Here is a 26,295-nt window from a genome sequence, read left to right on the forward strand (position 1 = left end):
AGCTACCTGGTAGTGTGTGGCCTGGGCCTTGCACAGCCAGGATCAGCTCACCGCGTGGGCCTCGGGCGTGTCCCTGTGGTAGGCGACCCCTCAGGCCCCTACGGTGCAGAAGCTCCACTCAATGAGGCTCACGCTCCACTCTGGTCTTCACTCTGCGTGACCTCATCAGTCACTGAACTCTGGGCCTCGGTACCCCAGCCCAAGGCAGGGCGGTGGTGACGGCACCTGCCTCGTGGATCACTGGGCTGACCACTCTAGTTAGGGCGTAAGGCACAGCAAAGTCTGCAGTGTGTGTGGTATGTTCAAAGTGTCCGCAAAGATGCAATTGTGATTATGATCTACACTAAGTATTCTATTTGCTTATAAATCTATAACTCATCAAGAACCTCAGAGGGTTAGAGGTGGCCTCCTTGCTACTAGGTGACTGCTGGAGCTCCAGCCATTAAATCCACTGTCCAAGATAAAAGGTGGGAAAAGAGCAAAGCCTTTTTTCTTAAAGGACAGTCCTTCTCAGAGACCTTTCCTGTACTCCAATGGCCAGAACTGAGTCACATGGGCCACCCTAGCTGCAAGGGAGGCTGGGAGTCCCGTTTACACAAAAACAACTCATTGCCCCTGCAAACTGAAAGAAATGGGCCAGGAAGGGCAGGTCCTGGCCAAGCTCCTGTGGCCGGCTCCTGGGCCCATCCTCCCTGGGGGGGCCGCAGCAGCCCCTCGCCTTTGGGGAAGGGGCACCTGGGGCCGGCGCTGCCAGCCTGTGTGCCGAGGGTTGCCGGGCAGCGCCGTTGGGCAGCACCCTTGGTAACGGCGGCTCCCTGGGGCAGGCCAGCGGGTCTCCCAGCAACGCTCGCTCAGCCCCCGCAGCCCAGAGGACTTCGCGGCTCGGTGGCTTTTTTTGGCCCCACGTCTTTCTGCCACTGCCCGCCCCCTGCCCAGGGGTCCGAGGGCCCTGTCCAGCACTGGCAGAAGGTGCACGATTGTCCTCTGCTCTTTGGTGCTTGGGCACCGGCCAGGACAGCGTCTCCAGAAGCAGTGGCTCCTTCCTAAGGCGGTCCCCCTGCCCCTGGCCAAAGATCTGACCCGCCGGTGGGGCTTCAGGCCTGGGCTGTGCCCAGGGCCAGTGAGCACATGGCTTCCTTCTTTGTGCCAAGGTGATGGCAGTCTGTACCCCACCACCCGGTGCCTTTGCTACCGTGCGTTCCTGGAATGCAGACGGCGCAGCCAGGGGCTGGGGTCTTCATTTTATTTTATTTAATAATTCACACCTAGATAGCTCCCTGTGCCTGGTGACTACCAGGCTGAACAGGGCAGCCATGGACAGTCCAGGGTCTCTGTTCTGCCAAGGGGAGAGATTCCACTGATATCATCAGGCCCAGAGAGGGACAGTGACTAGCCCAAAGTCACACAGCAACCTAGTAGTCCCTCGGAGACAGAAACCCTAGTCTTCCAATCCAGTTCTTCCTCATTTCTGCAGGTCCACTCTGTGCGGAGGGGACCACCAGTTTTGAACGTCGTGGTGCCTGGCAGTGTGGCAGACTGCGTCACATGTGTCTCTGGAGCTTTGTTTTTTGTTTGTGTGTTTTTGATGTGTTTTGTGGTCTGGGGTGGAACCCAGCCTCTCGTGCATTCTAGGCCAGTGCTCCACCCCTGAGCTGCCCAGGTCCTGGGTCCTGCTTTTGAACCGGCGAGGCTCAGGGAGGGGCAGTGGCCGCCTGGGGCTCTGCTGCGCTCTGCGCTCGCCCCTGGGACCCTCTGCTTGCCGGTCGGGGCTTCTTGCTCAGCTGGGGCAGGCGCACTCAGGAAGCTGGCTGAGCCCCGCTGTGCTTTCCACCAGCTGTTTTTCCAGCCCGGCCTCCTAAGACTTGTCTCCGCAGGTGCCTCACCTGGGCCCTGCCCTCCCTGCGCCCACAGGCTGGCTGGAGGGTGGGGCAGGGTGGGCACAGCACCCACCCACCTGGTCTCCGCCCTGACCTGGTGCAGCAGAGGCTGGGTCCCTGCCTTCCCCGCCCCACCCCTGCGAGGCGTCCTGCTAAAGCCAGCTCTTGGGTTGCCCTGCGTCGCTGTGGATGGGCAGTGGGTACAGCTGCTGGATTGAAGCAAATCACCAGTTAGACTGAATTCCAGGTCAACATGAGCACCGGGTGGGGCACTGACCGGCCGTGCTAAGGCTGGAGGCACCCGCGGCTGCCCTGCGGTTCCGCTCTCTGCACCTGGGCCTTTATTCTGCTTAGCTTTGTTTCCTTATGCTACATCTGGGAACCCCCAGTGGGTGGCAGCCACACAGCCTAGGTGACACCCGAGACCTCAAATAATGGCACAGGTCTGTGCAGGGTTGGGACCCCTGCCTGGGCCTGGGGCGGAGGCCAGGTCTCTCGGATCCGCTGTCTGCTCCACAGACTCAGGAGCTGCCCCAGGGTGGTCTGGGAAGTCACTTCCAAAGAAAAAACTAAGAAACGCGCAGGACCTCACGTCGGCTCGCAGGGTCACTGCAGACGGGCGCACCTTGGCAGCCCCTATGAGACAGACTCTTGGTGAGTCATGGGGACAGGAACCTGGCAGGATGGGCAATTCAGGACCATTGATGAGGGAGAGGAAATTCCGGAGTCTTGGGGACAGCCCAAGGTGGCCAGCCAGCAGGGGCCATGGAGGTGGGGTAGGGCCTCTGTCACCTGGCCTCCCCCACCTTCCTCCTGCTCTCCCCTGGCACCCACGTGCTGGGCTCAGGCATCTCTGGCCTCCAGCCTCCTTGCTCCTGCGCCCACGGCCACCTCTTAACCCTGGACGGCCAGTGGCGTCCTGCAGGATGGCCTGGTACTCCAGCAGATGGAGCCCCGCCCTGGTCGCTTGCTGGTGTGTGCTGCTGCGCTCTGGAAGGCCAGGCTGTCCCTTTTCCCTTCTGCAGAACTCGTAAGGGGGGCAGGGAGGGGCCCCAGCAGCCCTCCAGAGGCCTGGACGGCCGTCCTGCCCTTGAGCAGTCCAGTGCCTGCACATGGCCTGCTCCCTGGTGCGCGGGTCCTCCCACCTGGGTTCATGGCGGGGCCTTGCATGGTGTCCCCAGGGCCCAGGCTAGGGCATGGGTGGCAGGGGGCAGGTGCTGGTGGCCTCTTGGATGGGTGGAGCCGCTGGACAGACTGAGCAGCGGGGTGTGTGCTCCTGCCGTGAGCGCCCTTGAAACCCAGCAGGGGGGACACAGGGCCTGCCCCGCCCACGCCAGCCTCCCATGCCAGCCTCCCACGCCAGTCTCCCACACTAGTGAGGGTTCCTGGAGGTTGTCTAAGGCGCTGGGCAGCCAGTCAGAAGGCCCGGAGCTGTGAGGTCCCCTGAGCTGTGGCCCTGAGGGCGAGACCTGTGGTGGGAGGGAAGTCCCAGGGGGCTGCAAAGGCCCTGCGGGGTGGGGGGTGGGGTGCGTTCCGGTGGGCGGGGCTGCGCAGGCTCCGCTGGGGTGGGCGGGGCTGCGCAGGCGCCGGGCCAGGGACCAGGGTTTGGGGGCTCGCACTGGGGGGAGGACGGGGAGGGGGCTGCGGGCAGGGGTGAATGGAGCCGCTGTCACACGGGCACTGCACCCAGGGCGGCCTCCGGGTGGTGGAGGAGGGCGAGGTCCTGGCGCCGTCCCGGCCCCTTTCCGAGGGCCCCGGGCGTGGAGGGGCGACGGCCTGGTCCCCCTGGCCTGGGCCCGGCTCTGCCCCCCACTTCCCCGCAAGACCAGAGGAAGCCAGGGAGTCGGGCGGGTGGAGCGCCTTGGACGGGCGGCGCCCGGGTGTGGCTGCCCCGCCCGCAGGGACCCCGCAGCTGACCAGGGGTGGGTGTCAGGCTGGGCATAGGGGGGACCTGCTCACCTGCTTGGCCGGAGGCCTGGCGACCCAGGCGGTACCTTCCACACCCTTCTGAGTGTGACCTTCATGGGTGAGGATGGCGCCCCCAGGCTCCACAGGATGTGCCTCCCCGGGCAGCTGCCGGAAGTCCCCGGTCCTCGCAGGGCGCCCTGGCCCCTCACAGCGCCCTCTTGGAGCTCAAAGGGAGGTGGGGGGAGACCCAAAGCAGGTCACCTGTGGCCCCTCTGTGCACTCATCAGATGCCCCTCAGGGCCACTGGGTGCCACGCGCTGCCCCAGGCACAGGGAGACCACTGGACAGGACTCCCGGGCCTTGGCATTGCTGACGACTAGACAGGTACCCAGGGCGGGTTATGAGCTTGTGGCTGAGCCCTGGAGAAGAGGCGGGCAGCCAGGGGCAGGGCGGAGGGCCCTGAGCTTGCCTGGTGCCAGGATGGACGCCCAGGACCTCCGCCCTCCCACCTGACGCTGACCTTCAGCTTAGAAAGAGTCCAATCAATAAAGAGTTGAGGAGCAGCATCCAGGAGGCCAGAGAAGGCCGAGGCCAGGTGCTGACCTCTCAGTGAGGAGGCGGCCACGGAAGTGGGGAAGGGAACTGCAGGGGCAAAGGCCCTGAGGCTGGAGACAGCTTGGTATGCGTGTTCCAGGGACAGACCCTGTGGCTGGCCCTTAGGGACAGGCGGATGGCGCGTGAGTTGGGGCCACAGCAGAGCCTCAGGCCTGCTTCAGGTTTCAGAACGTCCCTGCCGTGTCTCCAAGGGGAGGTGTGTTTACCCTGGTGATGTGCCACTGAAGAGCTGTCACCCAGCCGTCTGTGCGGCCGCCTCCCGTGGAGGCTTGCTGTTGGCTGTAGCTCAGGTGAGCAGACCTGGAGGGGCTCATCGGCCTGCGGGGCCAAGCTGGTGACACCACAGCGGCCCTCTCTCCCTGTGGGGTGCTGGTGCCCCCGGGCCTGAGGGGAGGGGATGCTGTGCTCTCCTCAGCCTCGTCCCTGGGGACTTGCTGTCCGGGAGCTGGATTCAAGTGCCGCGGGACCCTCAGTGGCTGGCGTTGCTGCTCCTGCAGATGCGCCGCCCGCTCGCTTTATGTATTTATGTGTTTATTTATTTTCATTTTATTTTTGGTACGGGGAAATGAACCCAGAGGCGCTTTACCACAGAGCCACACCCCCAGCCCTTTTTTGTATTTTATTTAGAGACAGGGTCTCGCTGAGTTGTTTAGGGCCTTGCTAAGTTGCTGGGGCTGGCTTTGAACTTGCAATCCTCCTGCCTCAGCCTCCCAAGCGGCTGGAATTACAGGCATGTGTCACTGTCCCCCGGCAACTTTGTGATCTCCTGAGCTACCTAATCTCAGCCTCTACCTCCTGTTCTGTTCCATGGGGTCGTGATAGCACCTGCCTTGGGCTCAGGGGAGCACCTGAGATGGCGTTAGGACGCGTGACCACACGCTGTGCTCTTGACTGGCGGTCACTGCTGAGACTTGGCCACTGGGTGGACACGCTCAGGGTGGTAGCAACAGCGTGGAGCCCCGAGAGCGTGGCAGGCTGGGGGACTGTGCAGGCTGGGTGGGGCCCAGGGTGGGGCTGGACCCTGGGATTGAGGTCTGGCTTCGGGGTGGGGCGGGTCCTCCCTGCACGCCTGCAGGGAACGGCCGGAAAAGCAAACCGAGAAGCCAGAGCACCTTTGAATGCCCCAGGAGAGCGGTGACCAGCCGCGCCCTCTAACGCTGTGCCCTTCTCCCCTAGTGCTCCTGCGGGAGGAAGTGTCTCGGCTCCAGGAGGAAGTTCACCTTCTCCGGCAGATGAAGGAGATGCTGGCCAAGGACCTGGAGGAGGCGCAGGGCGGCAAGGCCTCCGAGGTCCTCTCAGCCACTGAGCTCAGGGTCCAGCTGGCCCAGAAGGAGCAGGAGCTGGCCAGAGCCAAAGAGGCCTTGCAGGGTGAGTCTCGCGCTCGGCCGCGCTCCGCCCGGCACTTCCTGGGGGGCGGACCCTGTCTCGTGGGGTCAGGCGTGGCCCTCGTACCCTCCTGCAGGGAGCCCACCACGCACCGTCCACTGGGGCTGGCCGTGGGCCCCTCCTGTGGGGCATGAGTCACGGGTGGGCTCTTAGCTGGACCAGGAGGCAGACCCAGCGGCGGGTCTCTCTCCCGCCCCTGGCGACAGCGTGGCTGGGCTGCTTCCTGGCTCAGAGGCGTCTGTGTCCCACCTGTCCCTCTGGCTCACCCTGGGGCTCTGCAGGACGGGTTCAGGCCTCTGTTCACGCTTCCCGCTAAGAAGGGAGCATGCCAGCTAGGCGCCCGGGGAGGAGCGGGAAGGCGACACGGTGGAGGTGTCCAGGGGGTGTTGACCAGATGGACATGGAACCCCGGCCACCATGCGACTGGAAATCTGCTCTAGCACGGGGCAGCCAGAGCGCCGTGGGTCCGGCCTGGTTCCCTTTAGCCAGCTGGGGACCCAGCAGCTCCCTCTCCCTGTCTCCTCAGAGACCTCACCCCCTCTGGGGGCTCAGGAAGGTCTCAGGTTCCTTGAAAAAGGTCGAAAACCCTCATCTGACCTGCCAGCTGGTGCAGCGCTTGGGGTACTCGGGCCTGAGACCAGGGGTTCGGGGGCAGCCTCGGGGCCTGCTCCTCACGGGGTTGGGGGGCTCAAGGAAACCCCTGCTTTCCAGGAAGCCTGGGAGGTCGGCGTCCAGGGGGAGCCGGGACCCAGCGCGTCCGGCGCTCTTCGGTGTCTGGCGGGGTCACAGAGACAGTGAGTTGGCCGTGGTGTGGCTTGTGGCCCAGCCGAGGCGGCACGCTTGGGGCGCCGTTTGGCCAGGTACCTGTGCCTGCTGTCCATGCAGCTGCCAGCGGTCCAGACAGGTCTCTGTGGGCCACCCGCATCCCGGCTGCCAGTGTCTCCCCATGTGTCTTCCCTGGGGTGGGGCCCCAGGTCCTGGGAGTCTCCTGTGAAGGCATCGCTGGGCCCAGTGGCGCAGGCGGAAGTCCTGGGTCATTCGGAGCGTGTTGGTCCTGTGCAGAGTGGGGCTGTGCGGGAAGCTGCCCCTCAGCCACCGTCCCCAGCCTCTCTTCCAGGGACACAGCGCCCGCCTTCCCCATCTTTGCCAGGCTCAGAGTTCCCACCAGTACTTGCTCACTGGGACATGGGAGGAGGAGGTTCCTGGACTCAGAGGCAGGGCAGTCAGCTCATGTCCCCACCGCTCCCGAGCCTGTGGACAGACGCCCTAGCTTCTCTGAGCCTGTTTCCAGGCCCTGTCGGGGGACGCCATGCCCACAGCATGCAGAATTGCGCACTGGCCCCCAGTTTGCCAGGGGTGCCGGGACCCACAGCCACTGCCCAGCTGTGTTGTCAGGCATTGTCTCCTACGTGCACACGGTGCTAAAGCTCCACCTGCGAAGAGCAGGCCCCAGAAGAGACCCACCATGACAGAATAAAGCAGGACAGCCACAGCGGATCCCAGATCGAGAGTCACGTCACACTTAGGAATTGTTTGTTTTTATGATTTTCTACGTGATATTCTCAGACCATGGCTGACGACCACAGGCAACTGTAGTCCAGGAGGGTCTGCAGCAGGTGTTTCCTTCCAGCTCGATGCAGGAAGGTTTCCTGTCCATCACCAGCGGCCTGTGGCCTCACCCAGAGGTCCTCCGGGTTCCTGGGCGGCTCCCCTGCAGGAGGAGTGACGTGGGCAGCCGGGACTTGTCAGAGTCCAGCCAGGCAGAGCTCTGCGCCAGCTCTGTCCGGAAACCCTCCTCGGCCACTCGCCCCAGTCCTCCTGGAGTCTGAACCCTCCACCTCAGACACCCGAACGAGGTCCAGGGAGGTTGGGTGGCTTGGCCAAGGTCACAGAGGTCACCAGCAGCCGGGGCAGAGACGTTTCACGCCCTCCTGGCACGCCTCGTGTCGCCTCTGCCTGTGGCCTCCTGGGATGCAGCTGGTCTGGATGCCCGAGACAGAGGCTGGCTAGCTCAGTCATGGGGATGGAGGCTCCAAGGTCAGGCCTGGACTGCACCCCAGCTGTGCCACTTGCTAGCTGTGTGATCTTATAGAAATTCCTCAGCCTCTCTGAGCCTTAGTTCCTTTGCTGTGAGGTTACTAGTAATAACTGTGCTTACCATGGGTGCTAATAATAGTCATGACTCCTTGGGTCAGAAGGATTAAATGAGAAGGCGCTTGGCTCAGCGCCGGCTACTGTTACTGCAGATACTTAGTGATGATCGGTGGCAGGAGCTTGGCAGACCTCCCTGGATCTGCTGGGCACTGTTGGCTGCCTGACTGGCATTAGGGGTGGCCCAGATCTGAGACTCCCTGGTGCCCCTCCAGGCTCAGGGTAGCAGTGCCCTGCAAGGCGCTGGGCCGGGCACTGCAGGCCACCTGGTGCATCCTGGAACTCCGCAGTCATAAAGATGCTTCCTCACCCGCCGCAGCGCGTGGTGTGTAAATTGCAGACAGATGTGGGCAGGAGGAGGGATTTCTGTCCTGTGATGAGTAGCCTGAGAACAGGGTCCCAAGCGAAGCCAGCAGCAGATGTTGGGCACCACCTGCTAACAACCGCTGTCCCTGTGGGGAGGACACAGAGGCCACTTGGCATCCCGCCCCCACCCTGGCCTTGCGGTTTGACCTGAATTTTAGGATTAGGGCCTCCAGCAGACCCCAAAGCGCAGTCCGTGGTTCCAGCGTTGAAGCAATGAGGAGGAGCAAGCGGGCGCAAGGGCGCGGAAGCTGCGAGCGTGGGGTGTCTGATTCAGGAGCGTGGTCCCCTCGTGAGCCTAGAGCAGAAGCCCTGCGTGATGAGCAGGGAACAGCCCGGTCACGTGTGACTGCCCCTGAGTCCCCGTCTGACCCCGTCCTACACACGCGGTGCGCCTGCAGCCGGGGAGACGGGGTGTCGCGATTTCTCCCGGCTCCTCCGTTTCATGACGTCCCTGCCAATCAAGGCGTCGTGGAAATGATGGTGATGGAAATTTGCTTCTTTCATTTTTCAGCCTCTAACAGCATGTTGAATGTGCTGAGCATTTTCCCACAACAATAAATACTCTTTGAAAACATAATTTTTAACGACTATATAATGTGCTCCCGAGTGGAGGCACCATAATTTATTTAGCCATTTTCCTGTTATTGGACATTTAAGTCATTTCCACTTTCTCTCTCTCCCTCTTTCTCTGCCGTTATATAACCTGTCACACAATATGCCAATAAAGATCATGCAACTAAATCCTTTTCTTGGGACAGCGTCGCTCAAACTTTTTGATCCAAGGACCCCCTCACATATCCACAGAACTGAGCATCCCCCAAAGTTTTTGTTGCTATGTCTGGAATTTCCGTTTACCATTCTAAAAATCCAAACTGGAAAAAAAGGTCTCAATATTCAATAACTTCTTTTCAAATAATAATAAACCCATTATATCTTAGCGTAGTAACTAGAATCCTTGTGCAATGAGCAGCAACTGTATTTTCCCAAACGGAAAGGTCTGCGTGAGCAGGGGCTGCTTTTCAGCCTTTTCTGCAGAAGCCCTTGAGGTCTGGCTTTGCGGCCGCCGCTTCCCCTCTCTGCTCCTTCAGTCTGTTGCAATGTGCTGTTTTGGTTGAAAATCTGGCATCACACAGCTCTGTGGCTGAACGGAGGGCTGTATTAATTGGTACATAATTATGGACATTCCCTGATGCCACACTGTGCTCTCTGGGCAAGAGTTTACTGAGGGTTTGTTGCACTGCGGAATCCCAGACCTTACCCACCTGTACGCTGCTGCATTGACGTCAGCTGGGCCGGTTCTGCTCTTCAAAAGGATATTTTATCCACACGTCATTTCTTTCTTTCTTCCCGGTTGTTGGTTTGTTTTGGCTGTAATGGGAATTAAACCCAGGGGCTTTGCACATGCTAGTGTTCTACCACTGAGTCACATCCCCAGCCCTTTATTTTTTTGTTTTCAGACAACGTCTCACTAGGTTGCCCAGGCAGGCCTCGAACTTGCGATCCTCCTGCCCTGGTCTCCCGAGCCACTGGGATTACAGGCGTGCGCCACTGTGGCCCAACCTCTAACGTGATATTTATAAAAACATCATACGTTAATCGTAGGCTTCCTGAGTTGTGATCTTCCGAGTGTTGATGTGTTTCCTTATCCAGTATCAAAACGTGGCCTGTGTTGATATCGCCGCCAGCCTCCTCAGAAAGGCCTCAAGAGCTGAGAAGCTCTTAATGTCGTGGTGGTAGAACTCTTGATTTTTTTTTTTTGCTTCGCTGCCCAAGGTTTATCATTGGAGACAGATGCTGGCGATGGTTTTCCTGGAGGTAACAGAGTAACCCGCTTCATTAGTACGTTTAGTTCACCCCTTGGCCAGATACCATGGCTTAGAAGTTTCGTTCTCTCCAGCACAAATGGTCTGTGCAAAGGTGGCTAGTTTAGCTTGCAACTTAAACAGACGCACACATGTTTTCGAGTTAGCCGCTGTTCTTTGGTATGCAGCCCAAGAACCAAAAGTGTGTACGCCATTTCACTAAAAGGGCATTTTTTACTTGGGCGATGAAGCTTTAGCAAAATGAAGAGCTTTTTCTGCTTGTTGGTGGCATCCTCGTGTGTGTGTGTGCCGGGATGGAAGCCAGGGCCTCTGGAAGTGCTCTCTACCCCTGAGCCAAGTCCCCAGCCCCAGCAAAGGCACCTTTGAGTTAAATGCTGGGTGTTTTAAATATTCGTGATTGTTTAATATAAAGAACATCGTGGGGGGCTGGGCTGTGGCTCAGTGGTAGAGCGCCTGCCTAGCCTGTGTGAGGCACTGGGTTTGGTTCTCAGCACCGCATATGAATAAAGCAATGTCCATCAACAACTAAAAAAAAAAAATTTTAAAAGAACGTAATGGTTACTGTTTAAGTTTGGTGCTGGTATCACGGTCTCTGCGAAGATGTCAGCTGTTGCTTTTGCACCAACCACCAGATACTAAATGTGGTTTAAAAAAAAGGAAGGCAAGTACCTCACAGCCTTGAGAGTTGTTTGCCCAGCAGCCTTGTCTCTGTCCCTCTAGCACATGGAGGTGCGTGTGGCGATAGACACGTCTTTCCTGGATGTACCTCTAGTGTCCCCTCCCCTCTGTCCACCAGAGTCATTATACTGGGGCTTTGTTCTCCCCTGACTCCCCGATGGTCACCATTCAGGCTTGGGTCCTCAGGGAACGTCTTGACCAACCTCCCTGCCCAGTCAGGTAGCCAATCAGGTGTCTGGAGAGGAGGTCGGCCAGATTCCCTGGTGGACCCAGTGCAGTCAAAGGGCCCTTGAAAGTGGAAGGGAGGCAGAGGAGTGAGACCAGGTGGCAACAAGCAAAGGCCAGAGCCGTTCAGCCTGAGGACGCGGGGAGCAGGCAGGGCCAAGGAGTGGGGGCTGCCTCCCCAGAACCTCCAGCAGAAACAGCCCTGCCAACACCCTGATTAGAGCCCAGCAAGATCCATCGTGGACTTCTAACCCCCAGAGCTGCAAGACCATTTGCACAGTCTTCAGCCCTCGATTGTGAAGATTCACTCCAGCACAAGCAGAGAGCTATACAAGCTGCTTCTCCCCTGCACTGGGCAGCCCCGGATGCTGGTCTTGCCGAGGACTTAGCACATGTGGGGTCATCACCTCAGTTGACCCCTGCAAAGCTGGATGTGGTGGCGCACGCCTGTAATCCCAGCAGCTCGGGAGGCTGAGGCAGGAGGACCGCAAGTTCAAAACCAGCCTCGGCAACTTAGCAAGGCCCCAACAGTTTAGTGAGACCCTGTCTCAAAATTTAAAAAAAAAGAAAGAAAGAAAGGACTGGGGACATGTGGCTCAGTGGTTACATGTCCCTGGGTTCAACCCCCAGTACCAAAAAAATAGGCCCCTGCAGAGCAGAACACCTGGAGCAGGGCTGACCGCCCTCGCTGTGCAGACCGTCACGAGTCTGGAGGAGCAGAGCGGAGTCTGTCCGACGCTGTGCTCTGTGAATCCACCCAAAGTTCTTGCATGGGAAACTTAACCCCCAGATTCAGGTGGTGATTTTTGTGACACGTGGTAGTGGGGTTTGGAAGTGGAGCCTTTGAGGCAGTTCGGTTACGTAAGGTCATGAGGACGGGGCCCCCGAGGACATCAGGGGTTTTATGAGATGACAAGGTGCCCGGCTAACACGCATGGCCCGCCTCTCCATGGGTGCTCTCCGCCACGTTTCCTTGAAGGCTCTCGGGTGCTCCTGGACCTTCCAGCCTCCAGAACCCTGGGCTTAACAAACCTCTATTCTTTATAAATCACCAGAGTCCCTCTGTCATAGCCACAGAAAATGGACCCAGACTCCTGAGTTTCCTCGTTACAGAAGGAGTGAGCGATGTCAGCTGAGGCCTCGCCCCTGCCTCAGAGTGAGTCACCTGCCCCAGTCCAGCCTCCCTGGTTGAATAGCGTTTTTATAAATGGCCTTCTGGACCTGGGAATGAGAGTCCCTGACGTAGACAGCCCTGCTTTGAAGGGTTTTGGATTGCAGACCTTGTCCTGAGCCCCAAGGGCGCAGAGGTGGGAAGCCATTGTTCCTCAGGTCCCACAGGCCAGCTCGCTGCGCTGCACATGTCAGTGGGTCTGCAGACAGTGGGGCAGTGGGTGGCCCAGGTAGCTGCTGAATGGAGGGATGCGTCACCTGCCGGGATGGCTGTGCCTCTTGCTTTGCCCTACACGGTCGTCATCACAGCACCGCGTGGGTGTGGAAAGCCCCTTCGTGTTTCCTGCGGCCTGCCCACACCTGCTCTCTGTTCTTTGTCTTGTTCCTTCCTGTTCACACTCGGTGGCATCTGTGTGTTCCCTGAAGCCACCACCACCTTCCTCAGCCCCAGGCCTCGCCGGGTGGCTCTCAGGGCTGTTCAGGGTGTCCTCTAGCCCCCCAGCCCTGATATGGAAGGCTCTTGGCTGGTGAATCTCAGGACTCAGTGGAAGCTTCCAGAAAGTTCAACTCTGCGGACAGAACATCTTCCTGATGTACCGTCAGCTACTTTTAAGTACTGTGAGCAGATCCCCTTGAAGTCTTCTTAAACCCCAGATGTGATCCAGTTGGTCATTTAATTTTACGGTAGTTTGGAGATTTACTAAGCAGTTGCAGGGCGAGCCCAGAGTTCCCACATACGGCCTCCCTTTCAGCTGCTTAGCATCTTCGATTACGTTGCAGATACCTCTAAAGCCATCTCTAGCACCGCGCAGGCGGGGACCCTGCAAGGCTGGGAGCCTCGCCAGCCACGACACAGATCCTTTCACGTAGGATCGGCTCTCAGAATCCACCCTCACGTCTCAGGTCCTGGTAACTGACTGACTGCACATTGGCGCAAACTTTGGTTCTTTTACTTTTTGTGTCCACCTTCCCCCCGTATTTACTTTTTGGTTGACACATACCAGTGTGACCTTTCAATTCTATACATGTTGTCTACTGATCAAATCAGGGTCATTAGCACATCCGTCACTTAAGCTTGCATTACTTCGTCATGGTGAAGACATTCCAAGTCCCAGTGATTTTGAAATACACGATGCATGACGGTTGGCTGGGTCCCTGCTGTGCTGTGGACTCTAGAAGCTGGTCCTCCTAACGTTAGGCCTGTGGACCGGCCTCTCCTGTCCCCTCGTCCTCTACCCCCGGCGCCTGGTGACCACCGTGCGACGTCAGCTTCTCGAGATCAGTGCTATTTGTAGATCGTGCATGTGGGTGAGACCTCCTCACCGCTTACCCAGCGGTCTGGTGTCCTGGGCCTCATGCGGGGCCCTCAGTGCTGGGTCCTCGACCCCCTGCAAGTTGGAAAGGCAGCCTTTACTGTTCCCTGACCCCCGGTGTCCCTCTTAACTCCCCACCTGCCAGGCCAGAGTCCCCTCCCTCAGCCCTGCTTGGACACCTCGGGTGGATTCTTATTGATCCCGCGCTGTGTGAAGGCGCTAATGGTGGAGTCCTCCTCATTCTGAGGACAGCAGCCAGCTGGTTGGTTGAAAGCACCCCCCTGCCCGCCCCACACTCACTTTAGAATCGTTCATGGACCCCGCCATCCTTCCCTTCCGAGGGTGGAGGGAATCCATGCCCACCTTCAGTTGGCACGGCTGAGGTGTGGACACAGAGCCGCCACTCCTGAGGAGTGACCCTTTCAGCCAGCCTTGGTGGCACTGGCGATGTTCTGGGCACTCCCCCATTGCGGTGGCTGCGTGAGCTGCCCCTTCCGGCAGCTTTGTTGGATGGGCAGCTGTTGGTAGCCTCAGTTTTCCCAGCTGCAAAATGGGGGTGAGAGAGGTTTGGGACTTCTGAGGTCCCCCGGCTAGGAGATTCTGGAGCCGGGTCTTGCCCCTCAGTGAGTCTGTTGTCTGTTCTTCAAAGACATTTTTAAAAGATCCGTCTTTGACTCTGAGAGAGTGACGATATCAGGAAAGAGGGGAACAAGATGGGGAGGAGAGGAGAAAGAGGGGCGGAGCCGGTCCCGAGGTCCTGCGGGGCGGGAGGCGCGGGGTTTGCTGATCCTTTCGCTGGCTGCTCTGGAGATGTCCCCAGGAACAGAGCCTCAAGGCCGGTCTGGGCCTCGTGCTTCCCACCCCGCCCCGCCATCCCTCTGCTGCGCAGGGAGCACGCCCAGGCCCCAGGAACGCCAGCAGCAGAGTGGGACAGTCCTACGAAGGTGCCAGCAAGGTATCGCCAGCAAGGTCGCCAACCGCGAGCCTCGGCTTTTCATGAAGCGCCTCCTTCCCGGAGGGTCAGAGGTGGATCCAGCTGACAGAGGTCTGGCGAGAAGGGCCAGGCGCGCCAGCTGCCGTCCCAGGGCCTGGACTGAGGCCCACAGAGCTGTGGCCTCGTCCCCGTGTCCGCCTCGGCCAGCCTTGCCACCAACCGGGTCAGGACACAGCCTGAAGCCACGGCAGGAACATGAAGCCCACGCCGGCCTCTGTCTCAGGAGAAGCACTGGGCTCGAGCCCAGGAGGGTGGTGTCCTCAGAGCTGGCCTCTGGTGGGGTGGACGCCTCTCCCCTGGACACCAAGCTCAGCTGCTGTGAGCCCAGCACACGCGTGGACACGGGTCAGGCGTCATGGCCCCAGACCCGTTGCTGTCCCGGCTGAGCCAGGGCCCTGGGGGTGAGCTTCCTCGGGGGGAGGGCCTGGGGAACAGGTACCACACGAACCTGGGGCACCTCCTGGGGCCAGCCCTGCCCCTCGTGTGTCACCCACACCCGGTTCCCCTGCAGAGATGGCGTCAGCCTGACTTTGCGGTTAGGGAAACCGAGTCTCCAAGAGAGTCAGAGAGCCTGGCAGCCGCAGCCTTTGGATCTGAAGTCCCGAGGCTGACGGGCCCCTCGCCGCTGCATCAGTGGCGATTCTCAGTCGTTAGGAAGTCATCCTAGTGTGCGTGAAATTCACAGAGAACGACTCATCCGTGGGGCAGACCCCGACGAAGGTCCTCCCTGCCAGCGTTGTTCTGGGCACGGGAGCGTCTCTGTCAGCAAGGGTCTCTTTCTCGTAGAGCTCACATCCTGGAAGACTGTGCCATCGTCCGTGCTGCGGGACAAGCGGGCCGCCGAGCTCGACGGTGTGAAACAGCCACCCGTTACGTCTTGTGATCCTGTGTGTTGGGGATTGGCAGGGCTCAGCTAGGCAGTGCGTGGGTTCCGGGCGCTGGCCGGGGCTCCCTGAGGTATTCTGCTGGACGTCCGAGGTGGCTTCTTTGAGACGTCTCTGGTTCCTTGGCAGGATGGCTGGGCACAGCTGGGAGCAGCCCCTGCAGACCCACTTGGGCACCCCCAACATGGTGGTCAGACTTTATGCCTGGACACTCAGAGCTCCCACGGAGGGTTCCGGAAACCAAGGCGCAAGTCGCGGGGCTCCGTGACCCTGCCCCACGGGTCACTTAGCGTCACTTCTGCCACGTTCTACTGGTGACAGGCCAGCTAGACTCCACACTATAAAAAGCATGTGGTGAGAGATTCTGTTTTGTCCATTTTTGCAAAAATACCATCTGCCCAGAGGGGAAGAGAGACCATTAACACAGCAAAGGTGAACTGCAGGGCAAGTTAAGACCTTAAGTCCTGTGGGAAGATCGCCATCTGCGACGGTCGCCCAGGGCATCACGGCCCACACCCAGAGCAGCCCCGCTGTCCATCAGCAGATGAATGAGCGGGGAAACTGGTGTCCCCACAGCAGAGAGCAGCAGTAAGCTTTCTCCGCACGCAGTGACGCGGAGCGGCCTCAGCAGGAAAGCTCAGGGAGCTGAGTCTATTCCCGTGCAAATTCTGGCGAAGGCACACTAGCTCAAAGGGACAGGAGGAGGCTGTGGGGGGCGTGCTACGTTCACCCTCTCGATTTGGTGATGTTTTTGCAGGTGGAGACGTATGTCAGATCATGACAAGTGACACATCATGTATTTGTAATCATTTATATAATTGGAAAAGCTGTGTTTACAAGGAGTCGGGTGGACCAGGAGCCCTGGGGTGCTGGGGTGTGGGGAGCCCGGGGGCCTCCAGCCTCACCGTCTTTCCCTGCCTCTGGCCTTAGTGGATCACAGGGGGGACCCAGACCCTGGTGGGCAGAGTCCTTGGGGTCAGGCTGAGCGTGCTAGGCGGCCCCCAGGGCAGGGGGACAAGCAGAGGTCTGAGAGGCCCACATTCTAGGCACCAGACCGGCGGGGTCTGAGGCTGGCTTTTAAAATAGCCCTGAGCCCCTGAGCTGGCCTGCGGCCGGGGCCGCCCTGGCCTCAGTGCCTCTGGAGGCGTTTTTGCCACGGAGCCAAGAGCTCAGACCCATCCCACAGTTGTTCCCATTCAGCTTGGGGGCCGCGCAACAGTTGAGAGAAGACTGAGTTTCGAGCCAGTGTCCCCACGAGTGCAGCGTATTTTGAAACTATATTCGACGTACTTATAGCTCGAGTAGTTTGTATATACCGATGGAACGTTTTTGTAAGTCAGGTGTGTGTGCGGTGTACGTCCCATAATCCTCTCGGCCATGCTCCCAGCTGCCCGGTGAGGCGTTCTCCCATTTTATAGATGAGAAGACTGAGGCCCGGCACTTGGAGACGTCAGTGGAGGAAGGCGTGGGTGCTGGACCTGCGAGATTGGCCGGAGGACTGGGCCGTGGCTGTTGGCTTCTGGGAGTGGTTAACAGATTTCTCGGTGACAAATTGTTAGTGACCCGGCTGTCGGGGGTGGACTGGGCCTGTGGCTCAGAGGCAGGGGCGTGGCCCCTGCAGGCCTCCTGGGGAATGGGAAGCTGGCCCGCGTGTTCTTCAGGGCCCTGGTGTGGCGCCCCGTCCACCCCGCAGGGCTGGGAGATGCCAGCTCAGTGCTCAGAGCCCCTGGGAAGGCCAGGCGGCAGCCGCCTCCCACGGCCTGGCAGAGGCCTGCCGCCTTCGCCCAGCCAAGAGGGGCCTCGGGCCCTCAGCTGTGGAGCCCCTGGGGCACGGCTCCGTCTGCCGACCGGGGCAGCCGGGAGCAGGTGCTCTGGGGCGTGAAGATCCGGGAACATGGTTATGGGTCAGGTCCTGCTGGCAGAGCACGTGCCCGAGGAGAGGAGGTGGCCAGGAGCCTGTGAGCTCAGGCAGGGGGCCCGACCTTGACCCCGACCTTGACCCCGACCTTGGCAGAGTGCAGGAAGAGGCCGGCAGGTGCTTCTCTCCGTGGGTTCTGCTTCTGAGTGGCCCTGGAGATGGCCCCGCTAGGTGGGCTGGGGGTGTGCTGGCCGACTGACACTGAGTCTCCCTCTCCCACATGGGGCCAGCCCCGGGCTGATCACCTGGTGGAAAGCCCGAGGGGTCCTGTGCACTCAGTCCCCAGCGAGGGGCTGTTGACGCTGACACTTGGCCTTTGCTGTGCTGGGGATTGAACCCAGGGTCCCGGGCCACTAGGCGGGGCTGGCCTCCGAGCCACGCGCGGCCTCTTCTCTGAACACTCTTGGGGCGGGGGCTCCGGGGTGAGGTCGCTGGGGTCTGACTGGTGTGCAGCCCTCGGATTACCCCCGTTCCTGCTGCTCGGGCCTGAGCCAGTCCTGGGGAAGAAGGACAATGGAGGTGGGGCCCGTGCCAGGCCCTTGGGCTGCCACCAAGTAGGTGCTCAAGAAACGGGTGGGGAGTTGGGTGCGGGCGCAGGCCCCTGGGTACTGGCCCACAGTTCTGCCCCAGCTTCCAAAAGGCCCTCAGCGTCCCCGGGCTGGCCTTTCTGGTTTTGTGACTTGTGGGCGCTGTCCTGGGCCCTGACCTCTCTCCACCTCGCATGGCTGCCCAGAGGACCCATGCCATGGGTTCCTGGGTGAGCAGGTCACGCTCCCTGCCTCTGAGTCATCTGGGGAATTCGCACTCTTCCTTGAGGGCAGAGCCAGCTGGGGTGGCCCTGGTGGCACTAGGGGAGGGTTCAGCCAGGTGGCCCTGGCCAGGCCTGCTCAGCCATGCAGTTTTCTATCCAGAGCTACCAGAGTAGTGCCCTTTAGGGAACTGGCTGAGAGGCTGGGTGGACCCTTCAGGCCGTCCTGCACTCTGAGCCAGAGCCAGGCCCTGGGTGCGCTGGCCTGGGTGGGGCGGGGCTGGCCGTCGGCAGCGTCGGCTTGGCCTCGCACCTGCTGTGAGCGGCACGGCCGTTGCTGTCCCAGCCCAGGGCTGCCCATGCACAGCTCTGCCCGGTTCTTACTGAAGACCTGTCCTTCCTTGGGCCAGCCAGACTCAGGAAGATCCTTCTAGATCTTCTCCACCCTGCGCACGTCTGCGGGTGAGCAGCTTCCCTGGCGTCTCTGGACCGCCAGGGCTCATGGCGTGGTTTCTGCACCCGTCGGAGCCTCTTAGAGCTACTGGGACCAGAGGACGCGTGGCGTCTGCAGCGTCCTCGGCACCTGGCGGCTGGATTGGCGTGATGGCTGGAGGGTCGTGTGTGTGACCCTGGAGGGGGCCTGGCGGGCCTCCCGAGGAGCTGGTGGACGGCCCCGTCCCCTTTGCCTCTGGAAGCCCCGAGCCTCTCGGCTTCCGAATGGGGACTCTTCGTCGAAAGGGCTTCTTTCTGCTCTTCCGTCTTGGGCTGACGCTGGGCGGTTCCACCTGGTGACAAGTGGCTCCGCGCCTGCTGGGTCCACGCAGGCAGGAGGCCCCGTGTGCCGGGGCTGGTACGCGGGATTGGCTTTCCGCACTGCCCCCGAGAGGGGGTCTCATACCGAGCCCCGTGGCCTCTGTTGCTGCTCAAGAGTTTGTTACAGTGAACGGAGGGAAGGGTCCAGGAAGAGCGCCGCCCCAGAGCCCTGCGGCGACCAAGCAGTTGGGAGGGACACAGGGAAACGAGGGGCCCTCTGCCGTTCTGGGTTTAGCCCCAGCTCTCAAGAAGGACGTGGAGGATGGAGGGGCGTCCTTGCTGGCCACCTCCAGTGCCCGCCAACCAGAAGAGCCGCAGCTCGTCCCCCAGGCCGCACGGTCCTCCTCCCCCTTCAGACTGATGGACAGAAGCTCGGCCCGTCCCCCGACCTGCTCCAGGTCAGGTGGCCAGCAACCCCTGGCCCTGGGGCCCCCTTGCAAGTCTCCCTAAAGAAGGGACATGCAAGCAGCAAGCCCGGCAGGACGGACCCCCATCCGCTGACCACGAGGCCCTTCCGAACTCCCTCCGTGCTCTGCTCTGTGGCCCCGACTCCCCCACGCGGTCTCCACGTGCAGAATTCACTCGGGTGGCAGATCGGCACAGGAGGCCACCCGGAGGGGCAAAGGCTCCCAGAGACGGAGGGACCTGTGGGTGGCGAGGTCAGGAACCCGGAGGCAGCAGTGACGTCTAGGCTCTGGCCTGGGAGCCGTGGGTGCGAATCCTGGCAAGTCGTCCCCTTCCCGGTAGCCCTGGGTTGGTGATGAGGACACCCGCGCCCAGCTGCGAGGATCGGCAGGACTCGCGGGAGCTCAGGATGGTGAGCGCCTGTCGTCAGATAGCAGCCGCCGCGTCCCACACTCAGGGTGGCCGAGGTAACTGCCCTTCAAACAGACGGGCCGAGGGCTCTGTTAGAGGTCTTGCTGGGACAACGGCAGTGAACTGGGACCTCAGACAGACGGGGTGCAGCAGGGCGCGCGTGAGGTCAACCGACCAGGCGGGGGTGGCCGACCGGAGCCAGAGGCCGGTGTTCAGGGTATGCACAGGTGGCCCCCTGGCCCACTGGACAGGAGGACAAGAAGAGTGACGCCTGTCCTCTGCTCCCTGACTCGGTATCCAGAGTCACGTCTGTGGCTCTGCTCCGGCCGTCTGCGTGTTCCAGGACCTCCCGCCAGCTCAGCCTCATGATGTACGAGGACGCCGCAGGCCACTCCATCCTTCAGGGACCTGAAGAAGACATGATCTTCCTGGTGACAGAGATGCACGGGCGTCGCAGGACCAGGAAGCTGTTCCGGTGCCGTGATGGATGGGGGACAGGGCTGGAAAGGAGGCCTCTTAAATCATGGCACGGCCTCGGCCGGAGCAGAGGCGAAGCCCTCGTACGGCGGCTCTGGAGGAGCAGCGGGCCCTGCAGAGGCCGCATCTCCCCACCCCAGGGACCTCAGCAGGTTCCCAGTCCCTGCTGGGGCCACGTATCCAGGCAACCAGCCTTCCTCATCCCCGTCCCCGTGCCCAGCTCTCCAGGGTGGCCCCGGTTCCTGGGCGGCAGTTTCCCCGAAGAGGCGAAACCCAGGGAGTCCTTCCCCAGGAGGCAGGGAAGAGAGGTCGCTGGGAGAAGGTGACATGTCCCACCAGGCCCCGCAGGGAGCTGGGCCTCACTCCCAGCTGATGCTTGCTGGAGTTTCTTGCTGCTTACGGGCTGTTCCTGAGGCCAGTTTTTAAATCTGTAAATAGAATCTTGATGCATTAGCACAGCTCTGTACATCGGAGACCTTAGTCCCTCGAGTCATAGACCAGTCGTGAATCTGTCTTAGGTAGTGAGGGAGCTGCACTCGCCTAAGCAGAGTCTTCATGCAAATCAGAAAAGTGCAATCTCTCTTCCAAGACAGATAAGGAAAGGGCATGTTAAATACGGTCCTGCTAACCTATACCCTGGTGATCAGGCCGTGGTCCTGCATGTGACCCCATGTCTGAGACTGTGGCCCAGTTGCAGAGTCTGGCAGGGGAGCGGCAGTCCAGCACTGACCATGACAAGGACAACACCAGCTACATTTTAGCTCACCAGCCTGTCCACCCAGGCACTGTGGGGCAGTGCGCACACTGTGCAGCTGTCCATGGCTGCCCTGGGTGTGAGTCACAATCATCTTTGCTGGTTGTAATGGGTATCAGGAACAATCCTCCCTTGATTTTGTCTGAAGATTTTAGTGTAGCCAGGCATGGTGGCACATGTCTGCACCCAGGCTACTAGAGAGACTAAGGAAGGAGGATTGTAAGCTTGAAGCCAGCCTGGGCAAGTCAGTGAGAAGTTGTCTCAAAATAAAATTGAAAAGGGGCCGGGGACGTGGCTCAGAGTGCCTGCCTCGCCTGGGTGAGGCCGTGGGTCCTGCAAGAAGAGAAAGGAAAGGAGAAGGAGGTACAGGGACGGCTGGGCCTTCGGACCAGGTCTGAACGGTGCCCCCGGTTCACGGCGCCAGGGCCCCCAGCAGGGCGCTGCTCTCACCCCAAGAACCCGAAGCACTGGTTAGAGGGAACGTGTCCCTGTGTCCCGGGGCGGTCCCCTGCGTGGTGTCACTTCCTGGGCACCTCCCGGGTGCGGACCCTCACCGCAGGCCTGTGGTGGGGTCTCGTTGCCCTCCCAGCGTTACAGGGGAGGTCGCAGCCGAGCTTGAGGCTCCAGGTCGGCACTCAGGCCACCTCCCTGCAGCCTCGGGCCAGGGAGGGAGGGAACGGGCCCCCGCTTGTCCCCTCTGAGCCTGGCCGCGGCTCTCAGCACCCTGAGGTCTTGAAGGGGACCCCGGCCGGGCCAGTCAGAGCTGGTGACTGGCTGAGTAGTGACAGGAAGCCAAGACCTCGGTGCCGGCCTTCCCAAACCTGCGTTTCTAAGACATCTTCCTGCGACCCCAGAACCCACACCGAGGTGCAGGTGCAGCTGCAGGAACCAAGGTCTCCTGACTGACCGCAGGCAGCCCCGGGCACCCGCCAGTGGCCCTGGGCCTTCCCTTGGGGCGCTGTTGAGGGAGGCTTGGTCGCCAGAGCGAAAGACCAGAAGGTGGCTCTTGCCTGTTAAAGGCAGCGGAGCTTCTGTATTCCAGGAAGGAGAAGGGGCTACCCCGGGGTGTCCCCAGGTACCCCACACTCCTTCCCTCTGCCGAGTTTCGTGGGGAGCATCATCTGGCCGCCTTGTTCCAGCCCGTGCAGGACCAGCCCTGGACTTGACCCCAGGGCCAGAGCCCTGCTGCTAGGCTGGAAGTGGACTGAGTAGATCAAAGGACTTGTTGAAAACTGTCAGTTAGAATAACGCTGCAATCTCCATGCTCACCTCTCAGACCACCAGAAATCCAAAGTAGGCCAGCATGCTCGGTCAGCAGGCCTGCAGGGGACAGCTCTCACACAGGGCTGGTGGGGACGGAAGATGACGTGGGCCCCGCAGAGGGATGTCTAGGGCTCTCCGGCAAAATGACCTGTGCAGCCGGGTGTGGTGGTGCATGCCTGTAATCCCAGCAGCTAGGGAGGCTGAGGCAGGAGGATCGTGCAAAGCCAGCCTCCCCTGCGCATTTACACTTGGAGGCAGTGGTCCCTCCGACTTCTCGGCTTCACCTCAGGATACGTTCTAAGGTACTAAGAAGTGGGAAGCAGGCCTTGACGTTTGCACAGGAGGCTTGCCAGCGCTGTTGGAGTAACGACTCGGAAATGGAGTGGAGCCGAGGAGACAAGGGGGGCGGTGCCGGGTCGGGATGGAGGGCGTCAGTCTGTTCTTGGGAAACACTGCTTTTTTTCTTTTTCCTGAATATTTTCCATCCCTCCTGAGTTGACTTCTTGGGGACACAGCAAGCAGCCACCGAGAGCCAGCTGTTTACAGGATTCACATGCCAGGGCCAAGCAGCAGTGACCCTTGGGAGTGGTGTACCCCAGCGCCCTTGGCCCTGTGCTCTGATACTGTCCCCTTGGGAAGGAACCAGGGCTCCTGGGACTCCAGGTGAGGGGCAATGGAAAGACACCAAGTGTGAGCCAAGCCCTGCGGTGCACGCCTGTGATCCCAGCGGCTCGGGAGGCTGAGGCAGGAGGATCGTGAGTTCAAAGCCAGCCTCAGCAACTTAGTGAAGCTGTAACCAACTCAGTGAGACCCTGTCTCTAAATAAAATGTAAAAAAAGGACTGGGGATGTGGCTCAGTGATCAAGCACTGCTGGGCCAATCCCAGGTATGAAAAAAAAAAAAGACAAGACACCAGGCGTGACTGAAATATCTTGTCCTTCGGTAAAGCGAGAACGCATCCAAAGACAGGTGAATCGGGAAGCCCAGGCCTGGCTGGAGGGGCTCCTGCTGGTGGTCGGGAGACAGTGGAGCATCCGGTGGTCTGAGAGGGATGCATGATCAAGGGCACAGAGCAGGGAGGATGCGTGTTGGTTGATAATCGTGGAAGGAACGAAAGAGAAAGTTCCCAGGAACAGACGGACTGAGACACGGGTTTCCTGCTGGGTGCTCCATGGAAGGGACGGCACCTGAGGCAGGGCGCCTGGCCCGTGTCACCAGGGCCCACCGAAGACACAGGGAGCCTCCTGGATTCAAGGCGCTCGCCCCAGCTCATGGTCCTTTTTCGGAGGCTGAATTGGGGGGTAAGACGGAAACCATAATAGAGGCTGCAGGGGACGCTGGCATGGAGGCCAGCGCCGATGGACATGCCGTGAGTGGTGGGACCCATCGTGGGGACGGTCCTGCCCTGGGCGCTGGCCTCTCTGGCTCTGGCAGTGAAACAGCCTCACTTGCAAAGCACCCCTCCCTCTCGCGCCCACGCGGACCCCGTGGGAGGAGCAGCTGCGAGTCCTCTGCAGACAGGAAGCGCGTGCGCAGGGCCGCTCCGTGGAACACCCCGAGGTGCTGACTGCTGTCCCTCTGGGTGGGCGCCTTCCCAGCAGCTCTGCGGCCTGCCTGGTGCCCGCCCAGCAAGGGCTGTGAGGGAGCACGAGGTCCTCTGGGAGCCGAGACCTGCCTCTGTCACGGCCTCCGCCCCTCCGGTGGATCTCGGAGGACCTCGGGGACCACAGACCCGTCATCGTCCGTCTTGATTCGCTTCAGGAAAGTGGAGCTGAACTCGGCATCTAAGCCCAGGGGTCGCGCTTCGTTGGGGAGGGGGCACCTTCCCCGAGGCTGGCACCAGGGTGGCACCCAGACCTGGTGGTTTAGAGGGAGAACCAGTGGCGGACTGATCGGTGGACGGGAAAGGTGAGCCCCCCGCAGGAGCCACACAGGTTCCACAGAGGCGCGGAGGAGCGTGGGGTTCTCTGCACAGGGTGGCAGGCGTGGGCTCTCTGGACCGCGGGCACTTAGCCTGGCCCCAGTGGGGAGGCGCCAGCAGGCAGTGCCCAGGCCCAGGGCAGGAGGGAAGGGGTGGGGCCCGTGTCCCGTGGGGTCTGCGGTGCCAGGAAGGAGTCTGGACCTGAGGATGTGCCCCGTGGGATGCAGGCGGGGCCTGGTCTGATCCTCATGGAGGACAGGTGGCCGGGTTGCTGTCCAGGGGAGACCTCGTGTCCCCTTTTGTCCTGGGCTCTAGGCAGGGAGCGTGGGGACAGACTGGGCTAGGACGCTGGCTGGGGGTGCAGTGGGCAAACCGAGGAGCCGGCGTGAGTGGGGAGTGGCGGGTGGGAGGAGGAAGCCTGCCTCCCTCCTACACGGGCCTCGGTCCCCGCTGGGTGGCCCTCGTCCCTCCGCCTTCCTGGGGGCCCTCAGAGCGTAGTCCTCGCTGTGGGGGCTGAGACCGGCCGCATTCCCAGGCAGGGGTGGCCTCCGGGCCATGTCCGCTCTCCATCCCCTCCGCAGGCTCAGGGTGAGCAGCCAGGGCCAGCGGCCTGCCGGAGGGCTGTGCTCAGAGCGGCCGTCTCAGGCGCTGGCCTTCAGGGTGCCAGGAGGTCCAGTGACCCCAGGTCAGGTCACGTCCAGTAATTGGCACGTGGTGCCCCTTGGACTGGAAGGCAGCCGGCCAGCTGTGGTGTTGGACATCCTGCTTCTCACTGTCACCGGAGAGGCCCGAGGACTTCAGGGGAGGGGACCCTCAACTCAGGGTCCAGGACGGATGTGACAGAAAGAACGTCGGCCTGTCAGGCGGACACGAGGACTTGCTCGGGAAGCAGGGGCACCTCCAGGAGCCAATGCGGCCCCTCCGGAGCGAGACGCCCTGGGGTCCCGGGCTCTTCAAACAGCAACGTGGCGAGGGTGGGCCTGGCAGGACGCGGCGCCGTCAGCTGGCCGTGGTGGGGGTCCAGCCGTTCTCAGGATCCTCGGGCCCCCACGGTCTCGCCATCTCCGAAGATGACGTGGGAAGACCCGGGATCATAGGCTTCCCGAGGCGTCACTCTCGCCTCCGTCTGTTTGTCACGTGGGCTAATTAACAGGCCCTGGGTGATTTTCCTAAGTGGGTGAATTTCCAGTGAGTTTGTGTTTACAGATTTCCCAGAAATTTGGGAGCGGCGGCCTGGCGGGAGCTGGCAGGAGCTGGCAGAGCACTAGCCTGGCCTTCAGGTCAAGCTGGGCTCCGCGGCCTTCCCTTGGGCTCTGCCCGCCTTCGGGACTTACTGTGTGACCTCGTGGTCAGCATCTGGGGGGGTCACTCTGCTCTCGGCTCCCCTTGGCCTGGGGGACGGGCAGGTGTGAGCTCAGCAGGGACCTCTGAGTGGGGCAGGCCTTGGGGAGAAGGGGAGGATCCCAGGGACACTGGCCGCAGGCCACGGCCCTCGGGGCCCCTCAAGCCTGGCCAGTCTGGACACACTCACGCAAGACCCCCTCGCCTCCTGCGGTCTTGGGGCCCCCGCCTTGGCTCTTGGGTGGCTACGGTTCACCCTCCGACTGCCACTCTGGGCACTTCCACCTTCCGTAGGTGGGTAGGTGTCCCTGTGGTCCAGGTCCAGTGCTGGGAATCGTGGTTGCGTGTCACCAGGGACAGCAGAAGCTCCTGAAGCTCACGCACCTCCTTCCAGACAGTGCACGGTGTGGCCTTGGTCAGTGACACTGGTCAGCCTGGGAGTGTGGCTCTCTGTCCTTTGGCTGTGCGGCTGGCCATGTTTTGCACTCCCCTCTCCTGCTCCTGGCCGTGGCTGTCCCTCGGCCTTCCCTCTGCCCCACTGGAGGCAGCTCACCTGGGGGTCGCTGTAATTCGCATCTTAGGTCTCCCCGGAGGTTGGGTGTGGAGGCCTGGAGCCCAGCCCCTGGAGCTGCCCGGAAGTCAGGGCACCAGGGCGTCCCCTCCAAGGGGATGTGAGCGCCTTCCTCTGCTTCCTGGCCACCGCGAGGTGCGCCTCCCTGTGCCACACGCTCCCGCCTCCTTGTGCTGTCCCATCACAGGCCCAAATGCAGCAGGCCGAGCACCCGCGGACTGAGACTGAGCCTGAGCCAGAGTCGGTCTTTCCTGCTTGGAAGTCATTTTCCTCAGGTATTTTG

At 61.0% G+C, this 26,295-nt stretch overlaps 1 protein-coding gene and 1 pseudogene across 4 annotated transcripts in view; one reads left to right on the forward strand and one right to left on the reverse strand.

The window, feature by feature from the left end:
* KAZN (kazrin, periplakin interacting protein) overlaps window positions 1-26,295 on the forward strand; it is a 1,024,745-nt gene that overhangs the window by 919,197 nt on the left and 79,253 nt on the right. For all 3 annotated transcript variants that reach the window (XM_079142965.1, XM_079142966.1, XM_079142967.1), the window contains one exon: window positions 5,577-5,768. In XM_079142965.1, coding sequence (XP_078999091.1) covers window positions 5,577-5,768 — 192 coding nt within the window. The remainder of the gene's footprint in view (window positions 1-5,576; window positions 5,769-26,295) is intronic.
* The window catches only part of LOC306654597 (caspase-9-like), a 462,751-nt pseudogene that overhangs the window by 87,889 nt on the left and 348,567 nt on the right, over window positions 1-26,295 (reverse strand). The window lies entirely within an intron of this gene.

The sequence above is a fragment of the Sciurus vulgaris genome (assembly GCF_902686455.1).
Source record: "Sciurus vulgaris genome assembly, chromosome: 1".
Classification (NCBI taxonomy): domain Eukaryota; kingdom Metazoa; phylum Chordata; class Mammalia; order Rodentia; family Sciuridae; genus Sciurus; species Sciurus vulgaris.